The sequence below is a fragment of the Geotrypetes seraphini genome, chromosome 8 (genome assembly GCF_902459505.1).
Source record: "Geotrypetes seraphini chromosome 8, aGeoSer1.1, whole genome shotgun sequence".
Lineage (NCBI taxonomy): Eukaryota > Metazoa > Chordata > Amphibia > Gymnophiona > Dermophiidae > Geotrypetes > Geotrypetes seraphini.
The window spans coordinates 11,857,716-11,875,129 of record NC_047091.1 but is presented as its reverse complement, the minus strand read 5'-3'; the positions used below and the strand labels follow the sequence as shown (position 1 = coordinate 11,875,129).

The 17,414-nt window shown below is 47.9% G+C and overlaps 1 protein-coding gene across 1 annotated transcript in view; it reads left to right on the top strand.

Moving 5' to 3' along the window:
• The window catches only part of NKAIN1 (sodium/potassium transporting ATPase interacting 1), a 262,439-nt gene that overhangs the window by 181,157 nt on the left and 63,868 nt on the right, over positions 1-17,414 (top strand). The window contains exon 3 of the mRNA XM_033953781.1: positions 2,664-2,744. Within this exon, the coding sequence (XP_033809672.1) occupies positions 2,664-2,744 (81 nt within the window). The remainder of the gene's footprint in view (positions 1-2,663; positions 2,745-17,414) is intronic.

Here is a 17,414-nt window from a genome sequence, read left to right as displayed (position 1 = left end):
GGGAGCTGGCTGCCACTACACATGCCTACCATTAGTTGTGCTCAACACTGGATGTGCCCTTTACCCTGTCCCAGCCTACCACTAGACCGCCAGAGGGGGGACAGGGTACACCATTTGGTTCAGAATTTTTTTTTCTTGTTTTTTCCTCCTCTACAGGTGGGTGCGTCTTATGGTCAGGTGCGTCTTATAGAGAGAAAAATACGGTAACTAAGTTGGTGGGCTTCCCAAAACCCTGCTGGCTGAAGATCTCTTCCTCTAGTTCAGTGGCCAGAACTCTTCAAGCCCTGAAGCTGGTGGCAGCTCAGAGACACTGCCTGGGGCAATGGAGTTCTGAGTGACTTGCCCAGAGTTTCAGGAAGCTGGGGTAGGAGCTGAGCCCAGTTCCCTAGGATAAAGGTCTGCTGCGCTAACACTTGGGCTATACCCAGTGGTGTAGTAAAGGGGGGAGGTGGGGGGGGGCATTGTCTTGATGAGGGTGCCGACACTTGCCTCTTTTCTCTTCCCCCCACACTCTGTCCCTGCCCCTTTCTCTTCCCTCGTACCTCTTTAATGTTCGCGGCACAAGTCGCAACCTCAACCTGCTGCTCGCACCAGCGTCGGCTCTTCCTCTGACCTACCCCATCTACGCCCAGGAAGTGACATCGAAGGAAGAGCCGACGTTGGCGCGAGCAGCAGCTTAGGATTGCTGCTCACACCGGGAATGTTAGAGGTACAGGCGAAGGGAAAGGGCACGCGCACAGCAGGAGGGGGGCGGAGAAGAAGCAGGTGGGGCAAGGGGAGGCAAAGAAGATGGGGGAGGGGTGCCACCGCCCCAGGCACCTCTGCCCCAGGCACCTCTCCCCCTTGCCACGCCACTGGCTGCACCCTCCCTCCCCTGCCCAAACCCTTCCACTTTCTTAAAATGAAAGCTGCCCCCGTCCCTCAGGCGCTATGAATACTGAGTGGAAAACCCAAAACTGGGACTTTGAATCACTGGGTCAACTTGGCCACCCAGCTTTAATAACGAAAGAACCACTCTAAACTGGAAAAACTATGACAGACTTAGTTACACACTCTGGTGGTTATAAGTATGAGAGAATAAATGCAAATTGTTTAGGATTTAGTAGTTCGTTTAATCAAGTGTGGAGCCCATTAACTACATTTGTTAATTCACAATAATGGCCGTTAACTAGATTTCCTTACACATCCGGGGGGCAGGGGGGTAGGGGAGGGAAAGGTATTTTGAGCATAGAATTATTTCTTCTTTATAATTATTTTCACATAATAGTTCTTCTAGTATTAATATTTGGGAGGGGGGGGAATGATTGTTTTATGTGTTATTTGAGTATTTAATAGTGCATTTCATGTAGTGTTCATGTTCATTTAATTATTATGCACTGTCAAAGTTTGAAAATCAATAAAGATTTATTAAAAAAAGAAAGAACCACTCTAATTTTCTACAAAGTCCGTACTGTTTCATATTTCTGGAACTGAAACTCTCCTACGGAATCCTGGTTGCCACGTAGTAGATGTATTTCAGAAATTCAGTTTTGCGTCAAGTAATTTGAAAAATAAGCCCTTCATCAGAGCAAAATTGAAATATTTGCCAGACGTCTTCCACTTACTTAAAGGACGCCACCTATTTGAAAGAGAGAAATCTTTGTCAGTGTTTGACTGGAGGGTGGAAACGTTGAACTGTGAGAAGAAGATACTGACGGCAGAGTCATTTTCTCTGCTTATGCAGCCGTTCCACTCAACGAGTCTTTATAGTAATGCGATGTGTTAAGACTTGTAGCAGTTTTGCTGAGCAACAGGTGGCTCTTTACTGATGTCTAGTAAGATTGCCAAGGGCCACAGATGTTGCACACAGAGCTGCCAGCTGTTTCTGTGCATAAGGCACTTCCTGGGTCTTGGCCTTAGATTCCTCAAAACAATGACGTACGTCAGACTTTGAAACCACATTAGGCCCTTCCCTAGACTGTGCTCACTCATAGGCATCAGAAGGGGGGAGACCATAAGAGCCATGGCCTCCCCAAAAATTGGCGGTCAAAATCTGGCTAGGGTTACCAGATTTTCCGTTTGGAAAATCTGGACCGCCTAGATTCACCCCCACACCCCAATTCTGCCCCAGCCCCATCCCCCATTGCGTGCTCTCAGCGGGCAGGAAGACATTCGCGGATGTGCGGATGCCCTCCTGCCCGATGAGACGAAGAGGAAAGATTTTCAGAACTCAAACAATGTGCCAGGTTTTGAAAAGCCATCCAGACCCCGTCTGGTAACCCTAGTTATGGCTCTACTTCCCTACCCACCCCTCCCTGCCGCTGTAATTTTAAATCTTCAGGTATCTGGCACGCAGCGTCGCTGCACAATGAAGACTTCCAGGGCAGGCCTGCTCATTGATGCTGCGCAGTGGCTGCCGGAAGATTTAAAATTACAGCGACCGTGGAAAGTAGGTGGGGGAGTCAGGAGCTGGAGAGAGAGGTTGTGCCACAGGATCCTGCTGGGGCTAGGACGAAGCCTTTGGGCCCCCTCAAAGAAAAAGTGTTCTGACGCATATGTGCTCGCCCAGTTTTGTCTTTGTTTTTAATGCAGAAAAAGCGAGGATTAGTTGGCCCATACAGCCTATCCTATATGTTTTGTCTCCTGCACATCTCCCTGGTTCTCACTCTGTGTTTCTCCTGCAGTATGCCGTGTGGTTGATGCTCTGGGTTGGCTGGAATGCATTCATCATCTGCTTCTACCTGGAAGTTGGACACCTGTCTCAGGTAATGAGCTGTGTAATGGCAGCAAGTATGGGGGCCTCTTGAGGACCATCCATCAGCTGGTGTTTCCTGGTGCCCTCAGGCTGAACCCATTAGCTGCGTGTCTCCAGCTGCCGCACAGCGGCGGCCTATGAAGCCTGAGAAGTCGAGGCCATGCGTTATGCAATGTTCTGTGACTTCTCCTGATTGCCCCTCTTCATCAAACCTTGGGGGATGTGTTGGGTTTTTGTGGTTAAAAATTGGTCCTACGTTGAAACCTCAGCCAAAACTTAATAAGATGTTCTTTGAAAATATTGTTATTCGCTGTGTGGATGGAAAGGTTTACCCGACCATGAGATCTGGATGACCTTTAGGAATGTCATTTTTGTGAGTAATTTCCGTAGTATAGGAGATAAAATACTGCTTGAGATGTGTCATGTATCCTGTAATAAACATAGAAACATAGAAAGGTGACGGCAGATAAGGGCTATAGCCCATCAAGTCTGCCCACTCTATTGACCCACCCCTTTAAGTCTACTGACCCCCTTAATTATACAGCCACTTTACTGACCCGCTCCTTCAAGTCTATACCCTAGTGACCCTATTCCTTGACTTGACCCTCATAGGGATCCCACCACATAGGTATCCCATTTATTCTTAAAGTCCGGGATGCTGCTGGCCTTGATCACCTGCACTGGAAGCTTGTTCCAATGCTCAATCACTCTTTCCGTGAAGAAGTACTTCCTGGCGCCAAAGACATCTTATGTACACTCAACACTTAGGTGGCATTTGTATACGTGGGTGTCTCCTTGTAAGGACCCTAATGCTGTGCAGGATGTGCCTACTGCAGTGCATCGCAAACTGTGTGCCTCCTGAGATTTCAGATGTGCCGCGACACACTGGCGAGGAGGAGAGTCGTCCATGCCGGCTGACTGCCTGCAGGATGTGCCTCTCGCGGCGGGAGGCATGTCCTGTAGGAAGTCAGTCAGCCAGATGGGCCTCTGCATATACACGGGCTTCGACATGATGGTGTCATGCATGCGCGTGATGTCATCGTGTCGATGTCCACGCACTTCTAGGTGCCTTCAGGCCGGGGCACCAGATTTAGTGTGCCGCCGGCCGGAAAGTTTGCGAGACACTGGCCTATTGTATAATAGTATCTGGGCTCTCAGACACAGTACTCTGCAGCAGCGGTGTAGTAAGCGGAGGGCGGTCCGCCCCAGGCGTGGTCTTGGTAGGGGTGCCGGCACCCATCCTCCACTCCTTCCCTTCCATCCCCTCGAACCCCTTTCATTTTCCCTGCGTGAGCGCCATTGCGAACTTGCTGCCCGTGTCAGTGTCGCCTCCGCCGCGGCCAGCGAGTTCATGATGTTGCTCCCGCCTGGAAATTTAAAAGGTATGGGGGAAGGGAAGGGGGAGCAGGAAGGAGCGGGGCAGGAAAAGAGGGCGGAGGAAGGGTGCTACCACCCCGTGGGGCCACTCACCCTCTCTAAGTCGCTGCTCTCCAGCGTTGTATATCTTACTTTTAGAAGCCCACAATTACACCACCTGGCTTAGACCTAGCATCGCTAAGCATGCCTAAACGTGGCAAAGGCATTTGTAACAAAAAATTCTAAAAATTACACTCATAACTGGGAGACACACTCAGGTTCCACTTATATCTATGCAAGTATACAACCCCTTGCGCTTGCGCATGTGTGTAGATGTCCAGATTTGCCCGGACATGTCCTCTTTTCAGGGGACTGTCTGGGTGTCTGGACGGATTCTTGAAAAGCAGCAGTTCGTCCGGTTTTTCAAGCTCGGGGCCGCGTGTGGGGGGCCTCCGAGCACGCGTGGGTGTGACATCATTCCATCACATCAACTGGCCTCGAGCTGCAGAAAAGAGGAGAAGAGGTTTCCTTTGTGGGCTACAAAACAAATCAATGCCGATCTTAGTTTGGGTGATTAGTTTATAAATGGAGCCGATGAGTAGGCCTCGACCAATATTGCTGATGTTACAGGAGATCACTTTGAAATGGGATAACCCTCATCATGAAGAATGGGGGCAAGAAAAAGTGACAACCAGGAAGTCAGTCTAATATAGGGTTACCAGATTTTGCTTTAGTAAAATCCGGACCCCCTAGACCCGCCCAGTTCCACCCATCCCCGCCCCCATTATGCCCCAGTCCCGCCCCAATCCTGCCTTAGCCCCGCCCCCCAACCAACACGATTTTGAGGAAGCTTTTCAAAACCCAGACAAAGTGCCGGGTTTTGAAAAGTTGTCCGGGCTCCTCGAAAAGGACGACATGCCCAGGAAAATCTGGACATCTGGTAACCCTAGTCCAGGGGTAGACAACTCCGGTCCTCGAGAGCCGGAGCCAGGTCAGGTTTTCAGGATATCCATCATGAATATGTATGAGATGGATTTGCATGCACTGCCTCCTTGAGATGCAAATCTATCTCATGCATATTCATTGTGGATATCCTGAAAATTTGACCTGGCTCTGGTTCTCGAGGACTGGAATTGCCTACCCCTGCCCTAGCCTAATACAACTGACAGCTGGGAGATGCTAGAGTGGCATAGGCAGGAACCGTTGGGCAGGCCAAATGATCCTTATTTGCTAACCTGTACTGTGTTACTTCGTCACGGAGTACCAGTGGGTATTTTCATGTAAAATGACAGTTTGGAATACAGTTTCTATAATGTTATACATAGCAAAAAGATTAGAGTCATAAGAACATAAGAAGTTGCCTCCACTGGGTCAGTCCAGAGGTCCATCGCGCCCTTCCGGCGTACTCGGAAGGATTACCAAACGTCCAGGAAAACCCGGACACAACTTCTTTGTAGAGGACTGACCAGGTGCCCGGACAGACTTTCCAAAACCCGGCAGTTTGTCCGGGTTTTGGAAAGCCCCAACAAGCTCCGGCCGCATCTGTACCTTGGCATAACAAAAGCAAGGGGTGGGGCATTGCAGGTCATACAAAATGCAGCAGCAAGATTGATAATGGGATTGGCAAAAGATGATCACATTTCGCCATGTCTTCAACAACTGCATTGGCTACCAGTCGCCTTCAGAATCTAATATAATAAAACGCTAGGCCGCGCATGCGCATTCCCATCTGCGTGCGCCGGTTTTCTGTGAGCTGTAGGGCACCGCAGATAGGAGTGCGCATGTGCGTGAAACTCTCTCTCTCCCTCCCCCCGAGGTGGATGTCGACCGCGGCGGCCCGAGTTGGATGTCGGCCGCGGCGGCCCGAGTCGGATGTCGGCCGCGGCGGCTGCTGGCCGCGGTGGCTGTCGGCGGCTGCAGGCCGCGGCAGCCAAACCCGGAAAGCATTTTAACATAAGTAGGGCATGGAGTTCAGGAGGAAGGTATGGGGGGGGAGGAAAACACTGCACAGGGAAGTGGGGTGGGAGGGAAATGCTGCAACACACGGAAATGGAGGGGCAGAAAAGGGGTTGATGGACAGGGGAAGAGGTGCTGATGAAACAGGGAGGGGGGCAGAAAAATGAAGACAGGCCTACTGCTGGACAGGGGGAGCAGGAAGGAGGTGATGATGGACAGGGGGAGGTAAAACAAAGGGAGAAGGGCTTCTGCTGGATAAGGTGAGCAGTGATGGGGTGGTGGAGGACACAGGGGAGGTAAAAGGAAGGGAGAATGGACAGGGGGAGCAGGCAAGGGGTGGTAGTGGACAGCCAAGGAAAAAAAAAAAAATGACAGACAGAAATACAGAAAGCGGCTAAGGAGAGAGAAAAAAAAATAAAGACAGACACACACACACACATATTCTAGCACCCGTTAATGTAACGGGCTATAAGACTAGTACAATATAAAGCGGTAATGATTTGCCATCAATTTTTGTATGGAAACATACCAAAATTGTTTAAAAATAATATGCTTAGCTATACACCAAACAGATCATTAGGATCTGAGAATTTAGCTCTACTGAAGACGAATGTGAACCTAGGGCTTGTTGAGACTGGCAAAATGACTTTGTGCTGTGCAGGAGTTAAAATATGGAACTCCCTCGTAGGCCAAATACGAAACTGTCGTGAAAAGGGCAGGTTTAGAAAATTACTCAAGACGCAATTATTTGTAGATGCCTTTTTTTAGCCAATAGTTTTCCTCGCTGCACAGTTGATGAATTATTCATGATTCTCATTATATAAGCTTTGGCATTAGTTTGTAGACGTGATTTCTGATGATTGTTTGTGTGTCTGTTTTAGCATGTTTTTACAAAATTGTGTATGTAAATTATGTTAACCGTTTCGTTTTAAGCGGTATAGAAATTTTTTAAATAAATCTGGTTTGGAGAGCCTCTGAGCATGCGCGGATGATAACACACACATCCGCGCATGCTACAGGCCCTTGCGACGCGGCCGGAGCTCGTTGGGGAAGGTGAGAGGAGGCTTTGTGGGGATGGGGATGGGGGCAGAACAGGGCGGGGCTGGAGCTGGAATGGGGCGGGTCCATGTGTCCGGGGTTTTACCACTCAAAATATGGCAACCCTTGACCTGTGTATTTATTGCATCGGGGCCAGCTCAACCATTGTACAAGACTAGGCAGTTGCTTAGGGCAGCAACTTCTTGGAGGCAGCAATCAAAAGCAAATCAATAGATCTTCACAATCCCACAAATGCAATTAATCATCAGCACATATTTTAACCTGCATTTTATAGGTCATTTATCTACTAAGAACATAAGAATAGTCATACTTGGTCAGACCAATGGTCCATAAGAACATAAGAAGTTGCCTCCGCTGGGTCAGACCAGAGGTCCATCGCGCCCAGCGGTCCGCTCCCGCGGCGGCCCATCAGGTCTATGACCTGTGAAGTGGTTCCTGACCATTTATATAACCTACCTCTGCTTCTATCTGTACCCCTAAATCCCCTTATCCTTCAGGAACTTATCCAAACCTTCCTTGAACCCCCGTACTGTGCTCTGGCCTATCACAACCTCCAGAAGCGCGTTCCATGTGTCCACCACTCTCTGGGTAAAAAAGAACTTCCTAGCATTTGTCCTAAACCTGTCCCCTTTCAATTTCTCCGAGTGACCCCTAGTACTTGTGGTTCCCCACAGTCTGAAGAATCTGTCCCTGTCTACCTTCTCTATGCCCTTCAGGATTTTGAAGGTTTCTATCATGTCTCCTCTAAGTCTCCTCTTCTCTAGGGAGAAAAGCCCCAGCATTTTCAACCTGTCAGCGTATGAAAAGTTTTCCATACCTTTTATCAATTCAGTCGCTCTTCTCTGGACCCCTTCAAGTACTGCCATGTTTTTCTTGAGGTACGGCGACCAGTACTGGACACAGTACTCCAGGTGCGGGCCAACAGGTGCCAATCCTGGGCACAAGTACCTGGCAGAAACCCAAAAAGTAGCAATATTCCATACTCCGTTCTAGGTCAAACAGTGGCTCCCCCAACCCTAGACATCCGGATTTCCCCGGACATGTCCTCCTTTAGAGGATATGTCCGGAGGGTCCGGACGGCTTTTCAAACCCCAGTACTTTGTCCGGGATTTGAAAAGCTTCCTGACATAATCGTGCCAGGAAGGGGCGTCCGCGCATGAACAGATGCAACACGGTGATGTCACATGCACGCGCGTGACATTGCATCGTGTCTGTGCATGCGCAGATGCTGTCTGGGGGTGGGGCTGGGGACAGAACAGGGCAGGACAGAGGCAGAACTGGGCGGTCCTGGGGGCGTGGCCACAGATCGGTATTTTCCCGAAGGAAAATCTGATAACCCTACTCCGCCCCGCTCCTGCGGTCATTGTTTTTAATGGCTTATGCTAAATTTAATGTTAGCACAGGGCAATATATTGACAAATTTGGAAAAAAAAAGCCCTTTTCACAGTCATGCAAGAAGTGGACTTGACATGTAGAAAAGGCCTGAGCAACGGCCCATTTCATCACACCGTTTAGTAAAAAGACCCCTAAAATAGGCGCTCAGCCTGTTGAAAATGGTGTCAGGACAAAAGCGCGCTGGGACAAAGGCGCGAGCAGACAACTGAGCGCAGCGAGGAGGCACGCGCCGAAGAAAAAGACTTTTTAGGGGCTACGATGGGGGTGTGTGGGTGGGGAACCCCCCCACTTTACTTTATACAGATCGCGCCGTGTTGTGGGGGCATTGGGGGGGGTTTGGGGGATTGTAACCCCTCACATTTTACTGAAAACTTAACTTTTTCCCTGTTTTTAGGGAAAAAGTTACGTTTTTACTAAAATGTGGGGGGGTATCAGTGTTCCCGCTAAGCTGCGCTGGGGTGCGCTGGCGCTCAAAATATTACCTCGCAGCGCACAAGTTTCTCGTCACAGCGCACACAGTGTAGAGCACAGTTCTTCAACCGCCGGTCCGCAAACAAAATCTTGCCGGTCCGCGAAGGATTCGGTCCCCGCCGCAACGAAAGGCCGGCGTCAGCTGACTTGCAACTTCCTGTTGCAGTCGCTGTGCCGGGACTCCTGCCTTCGCCGGGACTCCTGCCTTCCACCGCGTTTGCCTCCTGCCTTGTCTCCGCACCTCCAGACCAGCAGCGGCAGCTCTGTATGCTTTTAACTTCGGCACAGAGCTGCCCCTAATCAATAGTTTAGCGCGGTTTCATAAGGCAGCCTCGGGGCCTTTGCTAGGCCGGCCCACATCGCATCATCGAAGCGGGCCGGCTATCAAAGGCCCCGAGGCTGCCTCATGAAACCGCGCTAAACTATTGATTAGGGGCAGCTCTGTGCCGAAGTTAAAAGCATACAGAGCTGCCGCTGCTGGTCTGAACTCTTGGGCCGCTGAAGGAGGGCAAAAAGCAGCTGTCCTGGAGGTTTCCCTTCCTCTCGCCTTTACAGGTTCCTTTTTTCCACCTTTTTTTTTTTCCTTCAAACGGCAACGGGCCCCAGCATCGACATCAATCAAGTAAGTTCCACTGTCAATCAAGCGGTTCTGCTCGGCCAAAGCTTCCCCTGTGACATGAGCCACCCTCAGGGGAAAGAAAGTGACCCACAAAGGTGAGGGGAAGGGGGGCAGATGATGGAAGTTGGGGGGGGGGGAGAGAGAGAGAGAGAGAGAAGGGGCAGATGATGGAATGGAGGAGATGAGAGAGAGAGAGAAGGGGACAGATGATGGAAGTGAGAAGAAGGGAGAGAGAGCAGAAGGCAGATGGATGTCAGTTGAGAAGGGAGAGCAGATGCTGAATGGAAGTGGGGAAAGAACACATACTGGATGGAAGGAGGAGATAAATAAAGGGGGAAGAAAATAGTAAGATAATGGAGGGGTGAGGGAAAGGGGTGACAAGCTGTGTGTAGACACAGTGAAAAGAGGGAAACGGGACTAAATAGTAAGAAAGAATTTAATTTAGATGGAGGCAGAAAATAGAGAAGGAAGACAAGAGAAGAAAAGGGAAGAGAGAGCAGAGAATGATCAGATCTGAGTGGAGGAAATGAGAAGAGAGATATGCTAAAAAACCACAGGGGGGAGGGAAGGATAGAGATGCCAGACCATGAGGGGAACAGAAGGAAGATGATGGATGATAGACCAAATTGGGGGGTGGGGGGGGGGGGCAGGAGGAGAGATGGCAGGGAAAGACAGACAGTGAATGGAAGGGGCAGATGCTGGACTGAAGAGACAGAGAAGGTTATCATGCTGCTGTACCGGGCCATGGTACGCCCTCACCTGGAGTACTGCGTCCAGCACTGGTACTTTAAGAAGGACACGGTACTACTCGAAAGGATCCAGAGAAGAGCAACTAAAATGGTTAAGGGGCTGGAGGAGTTGCCGTACAGCGAAAGATTAGAGAAACTGGGCCTCTTCTCCCTTGAGCAGAGGAGATTGAGAGGGGACATGATAGAAACATTCAAGGTACTGAAGGGAATAGACTTAGTAGCTAAGGCAGGGAGAACGAGAGGGCACTCTCTAAAGTTGAAAGGGGATAGATTCCATACAAACGTAAGGAAGTTCTGTGGTAGAAAGCAACATATTTATTTGGCTCATAACTTGCTGGCGCCCGATATTTTTAGCTCACAGTGAAAAAAGTTTGCTCACAACACCCGCCCGCTTAGAGGGAACACTTTACAAACCCCCCACAACGCCGCCGCGATCTGTATTAAGTAAAGTGGGGGGGGCTCCCCAACAAAAACCCCCGTCGCAGCCCCTATAAACAGTCTTTTTCTTCGGCGCTCACCTCCGTCTTGCGCTCAGTTGTCGGCGTGCGCCTTTGTCTTCCGCGCTACTGTCTATGAACCGTTGAAAATTGGCCCACTAGTGCCGGTTCAGTTTCCAGGTCTGTTCCGATTCTCTGTGTGACCTCAGGCCAAGTCATATGATCTCCCTATATCCTGGTGGGGTTTGAGGAAGGCCAGCAGTTTTCTCCTGCTCCTTAGAGAACCTTCATTCACAAGCATCAGTGATTCTGCCTCCCTTCTTCCCATAGGCCCGTCAACACAGCTAGCCTTTGGCTGCGATCAGTGCATCAGAGCTCTGTCTGGATTCTTGCAATCTTGGACCCCCAAATCCAGCCACTGGGTGTCACTGTTGTGCAAAACCTGCAACTCCTTCTCCTCTCAGAGATTAGGAGCATGGGCATGGCTTACAGAGCATTCCCACACCCAGCCAGCTTAGAAAGGGGGAAAGCAGAGACACGAATCAAACTCACTACACTATTTCTGAGCTACTGATCCAGGGTGTCACTTCTAATCCTGGCTTTGTGCTTAGGTCACACCGAGAATGAAAGCAGCACAAAAAGTCAATGCATGCCAAGTGCCTGGCAAACATCTGTGTTATTAAACTCCAGAAAGCTCTTGTGTGTAGTGAACCCTCGGAGTTTGCCTGCCACAGTAACTGTTGTGTTCTTCTGAGTGTTAGGCCGCTGACACCCCCTGAAGCTTTGCAGCTTTCCCGTGTTTGCCTTGCACTTGGATATTAATTGCGTTAATGTTCTTCCGTCTCCCCTTTGCTTTTGAAAGCTATCATAGAGAGCAGGCATCAAAACATGAATTTGCCATCCCAGGGATGCCTATAATCTATATCTCAGAAATACTACACGTATTAAGTATTTGGGGGATCTTACACAAATCTAAATTATTATTGTTAGAAATAGGGATAAGAACATAAGAATTGCCGCTGCTGGGTCAGACCAGTGGTCCATCGTGCCCAGAAGTCCGCTCACGCGGCAGACCTCTGGTCAAAGACCAGCGCCCTAACTGAGACCAGCCCTACCTGCGTACGTTCTGGTTCAGCAGGAACTTGTCTAACTTTGTCTTGAATCCCTGCAGGGTGTTTTCCCCTATAACATCCTCTGGAACAGAGTTCCAGTTTTCTACCACTCTCTGGGTGAAGAAGAACTTCCTTACGTTCGTACGGAATCTATCCCCTTTCAATTTTAGAGAGTGTCCTCTCGTTCTCCCTACCTTGGAGAGGGTGAACAATCTATCTTTATCTGCTAAGTCTATTCCCTTCAGTATCAGATGGAATTTTTCCTGGATTTATTTAGGTCGATTTAACTGAGTCTAGCTTTACCTGCGTACGTTCTGGTTCAGCAGGAACTTGTCTAACTTTGTCTTGAATCCCTGGAGGGTGTTTTCCCCTATGACAGACTCCAGAAGAGCGTTCCAGTTTTCTACCACTCTCTGGGGTAAAATGGCTGATTTTTCTATTTTTCGTATTAATGGCCACGTGCTTATCTACTAAGTCTATTCCCTTCAGTACCTTGAATGTTTCGATCATGTCCCCTCTCAATCTCCTCTTTTCGAGGGATGCCTTAATCTCTGTTGAACTCTGCTGTAGAAAGTGGGTAGAGCTTAAATTTTGCCACTGTAGGTGTAGAGAATGACACGGGGACAAATCTGTCCATGCCTCTGTAGGATCTTTCTCCATCCCTGTCCCCACGAGTTCTGTCCCAGCCCTTCCCTCTCAGGCAGTCTTGAGGGGAGAGGAGGGGAGAGCCTGGAGTGGAGAAGAGAACAGTCACAATGCTTCCTAATCCATCCCATTTTCTTCTGTTGCTTCTGCCCTCGGGTCGCTTACTCCCCTCTCTTGTTCTACAGTTCCTCTTCATTTGGGTCTACAAATTAAGGGATCCTATTACCAACAGCAATAAAATGTGGTGATAGCGTACCTTTATGTGGGTCATTCCTCGACGCTAAGGCTATTTTTACCACTGAGGTAAAATGGCCGATTTTTCTATTTTTCATATTAATGGCCGCGTGCTAATTTTCCCCATTAGTGCATGGCCATTAGCACATGAGCCCCTACCACCTCCTATGTTGTGGGCAGTAGGGACTCATGTGCTAAACTTGCACTAATCTATTAGTGTGCGGAAGTGCCCACTCTCTCCCCCCCAGATCCACCCCTAGTGCTAAAAAATATACTGCTGCAGTAAATCTGGGCTTCGCCTGTGGGAAATCCAATGGATAGATTTTCTAGGAACTCTGTTTCCTAAAAGGGGTAATTTGTTTCCAGAGAATGTGGTGAAATCAGTTAGCTTGGCGGGGTTTAAAAAAGACTTGGATAATTTCCTAAAAGAGAAGTTCATTGGCCACTACTTATTCCTAGGATAAACAGCATAAAATCTGTTTTACTCCTTTGGGATATTGCCAGGTACTTGTGACCTGGGTTGGTTACTGTTGAAAACAGGATGCTGGGCTTGATGGACCAGTATGGCAATTCTTATGTTCTTATGTACCTTTCCTCCTTTCTGTGTCTTCCATCTTTGCTCCCTTCCATCTCCTGAGAGCATGCTCAAATTACTAAACTAAACTAAACCTTAGGTTTGTATACCGCACCATCTCCATAGTCGTGGAGCTCGGCACGGTTTACAGGAAATGTAATGAGAAAGGAACTCCAAGGAAAGGGCTAGATGAAGATCGGAGGAAAGAAGGATGTTAGAGGGCTAGGATGTCAGATGAGGGGGGGAGTGTTAGATTTTTGAGAAAAGCCAGGTTTTCAGGTGTTTACGGAAGGGTTGGAGAGCACTCAGGTTCCGAAGAGGGGAGGTAAGGTTGTTCCAGAGCTTGGTGAATCTGAAGGGGAGGGAAGTCCCCAGTTTTCCTGGGAGGGAAATGCCTTTTAATCAGGGGAAGGATAATTTCGATTTTTGGGTAGGTCTGGTGGTATTAAGATTTGAGGAGTTCCAAGAAAGTGGAATTAATGGAGGGAGGATGCCGTGGAGGATCTTGAAAGTTAGGCAGATGCATTTGAAGTGGACTCTGGAAATGATCGGAAGCCAGTGAAGCTTGAAAAGGAGCGGTGAGACGTGATCGAATTTACTTTAAATACTTTATCAGTTCAATAGCTGGAAGAGGTTTTTCATAGGCACTACCTCACTGCTACCTCTTGAAAGCCACCCCCTTCCCTCACTACTCTCAGGCTTGGGTGTAGCACTTGGGCAGCATACCGAGACCCAGCCAGGCTTGACAAATGGGGTTATCAAATTTGGATCCCCTTTTCCTGAGCCTCAGCACTTGTAAAAAAAAACAAAAACCAAAAACAGAAAGAGTATATTACCCTATAAACTGAACAAAAGCTGAGCTGAGAGCAACGGAGCAGCCTAACGCACTACTTTGTCACTGAAGGAAGATTTTAACCGGGAGGGACCCCTCTGCTCTTCTGCCCTGCATCCCTACACACGACAAGCGAGGCATTTCAGGACAAACAGTAGAACCGGCCACTGGAACACAAGCGTCATGTATCTAGCCATTCAGAGATACACGGGGCTTGCCAGCTTTCACTACCGTTCCTGGAATCCATCAGCACTTGAAGGGGGATGGGATGGAGGGAATGGGAAAGAGCACGGGGATGTGATGGGAAGACAGTGGCATGACGGAGCGTAGAGAAGCATTAGGGTCTGAAGTGCAGAATCATAAGATTAATGAGACTGATTAACCGGGACATTCAACCTGCCCATTAATCATAGGTTCCTGGACAGGTCAATCATCTGGTATTTCAAGCTGACAACGTAATAGCCAAGCTTGACAACGAGCATCTGAATTTTTTTAGTGTTCTGCATGTTTTCTGCATGTTTTAGTCACAACCAAACACTTTCACCACATATAGTGCAATGGATTGAATCTTCACCAAGGCCAGCAAACGCAAACCAATCTTAGCCTGTATGAATTAATTTAAATGCAATTTAAATGATTGGTCATAAATGCATTTTGCAGTATTGGTTACAGAAAGATCCTCCTAGTTTTTGGTGTTGGAGGAACCAGTTCCATCGTTTAATTTTATTTGAGGTTTGGGAGGTTCGTACATTTCCTAGACGAACTCGTCTCTTTTTGAAAATTTGGGACCCATATATTCAAAATCTTTCCTCTAGAGCACGAAGTATGATTCTTAATGTTTTACACTGAAGCTTTGGAAACATTCATTGCATTTCAACACCTGGTAATTTGTATCACCTTCCATTCTGGGGGAGGGGAGGGAATAGGAGGGATGATAGTAATATGTATGGAAATTTTTGAATTATATATTTGTTTAATTAATTCATTACAATGTTATAATTGGAAATAAAACAATGGGGGGAAGGGAAGGGGGAAGTGAACAAGAGGAGTGTATAGAGGTATGAAATATGTCATATGGAAATATATTTTGGAGGAATAATAGAAATATGTATGGAAAAATTAGAATTGTGACTATAATTGTAATGAATATCTTATTGTATTATATTATTGTATATTTATTTGATTCCTTCAATAAAATGTTATAAATTAAATGCAAAAAAGGAGGAAAAAGCTTCAGAACATAAGAAGTTGCCTCCACTAGGTCAGACCAGAGGTCCATCTCGCCCAGTGGTCCACTCCCGCGGCGGCCCATCAGGTCTGTGACCCGTGAAGTGGTTACTGACCACTTCTATAACCTACCTCTAGTTTTATCTGTACCCCTCAATCCCCTTATCCTCTAGGAACCTATCCAAACCTTCCTTGAACCCCTGTAAAGTGCTCTGGCCTATCACATCCTCCGGAAGCGCGTTCCATGTGTCCACCACCCTCTGGGTAAAAAAGAACTTCCTTGCATTAGTTCTAAACCTATCCCCTTTCAATTTCTCCGAGTGACCCCTAGTGCTTGTGGTTCCCCACAGAAAACGTGGCACAGGCCAGCCGCCACAGCGACTTAAGGCCTACACCCCCAAAATCTCATGGGCATTTAAAAAACCCTCCTTTTTGCCTAATTGAAAATGACTGTGCAATGCAGTGAATAAGAACTAGATGATAATAAAGCAAAAAGTACTTATCTTATCTTTGTCTTAAGAACATAAGCAGTGCCTCTGCTGGGTCAGACCAGAGGTCCATCACGCCCAGCAGTCCGCTCACGCGGCGGCCCATCAGGTCCAGGACCTGTATAGTAATCCTCTATCTATACCCTTCTATCCCCTTTTCCTTCAGGAAATTGTCTTGTGCAGAGGATTGGCACACCTACCATTCTATGCGGCCTCAGGGTGTATAACATAATATAATGTATTATATATAATTATATATCGTCCATTATATATATTTCCCCATTTTGGTTTGTAAGGTGTGAGCCAATTTTGGTGTCCTGAGCGTCCCTCACACAAACCTTGATGTGACTCGGTTGCCTTTTTGTTTTCACTATTTGAGGTGTTATCTTGGGCAAGAGTAGTGGGAACTGAGGCTGATGCCGAACAGTGAGGGTGAAAGGTGCCTAGGGCGGTGGCAATTCACCCCCCCCCCCTCTTCTCCTTCCTTGTCTGCCCTTTCCCTCCTCCCATACCTTTTTAACTTCCCCGGCACGAGCAGAATCTCCAACTTGTTGGCCACGCCAGCCTCGGCTCTCTCTCTGATGTCACTTTCTCATCACGTGACCAGGAAGTGATGACAGAGGGAGAGCTGAGGCTGGCACAATCAGTAGGTTGGAGTTGCAACTTGCGTCGGCGAAGAGCTAGAGGTGCAGAGAATGGTGGAGATGTTGAACTCAGGGGAGACAGGCAAGACTGGGGAGGGGAAGATGCTGGATGGAAGAGCAGTTGCGAAGAACAAGAAGTAAGTTGGGACAGGGGATGAGAGGGAAGGAGAGAAGGGGAAATGGAGATACCCTCCCAATGCGGTCCCGAGGTAGAAGCTTTTCAAAACCCGGACAAAGTGCCGGGATTTGAAAAGCCGTCCAGATGCCCGGACATGTCCTCTAAAAAGAGGACATGTCCGGGTAAATCTGGACATCTTTTAACCCTATATAGGAGTCTTCATGACTCTTTAAGATATTCCCAAAATAGGCACCTACTTGCCTTCCCCAACCTGAAAGCCTATTATACTATTACCCTTCATGAGACTCAGATTTGCTTTGCACTGCTTAAGAGGAAAATGATTCCATCCTTAAAAGTCTGTGCCTGTCTATGAGCTCATAACAAACCAGATCTCAAAAACTAAACACAAATGTACTACATCAAGTTAGAATAGTAGGTCATAGCAGATGAAATACAGTCTATTACATGACCCACCTGCTATGACCTGCTATTCTACTGTTGGATTCCTTATATCTTTGTAATAAATTGTTTTATATTTTTGATTTTTGAACGCCTGTGTCATCTTTAGACTGAGTTCTTATCTTCCACTTTGCTTTGGATTCATATTTTTTTGTGTGTGTGGAAGTTTTACGCCTTTGCTCGTGTTCTGTAACGAGTTTGTCCAATAAAAAGGTCTTACCTAGAACTTGTACATTGACCATTCTTTCTACAATGAATTCCTGCCTTTCTTCGCCTTACAGACACAGTCCTAGCGCTGCTGGTCT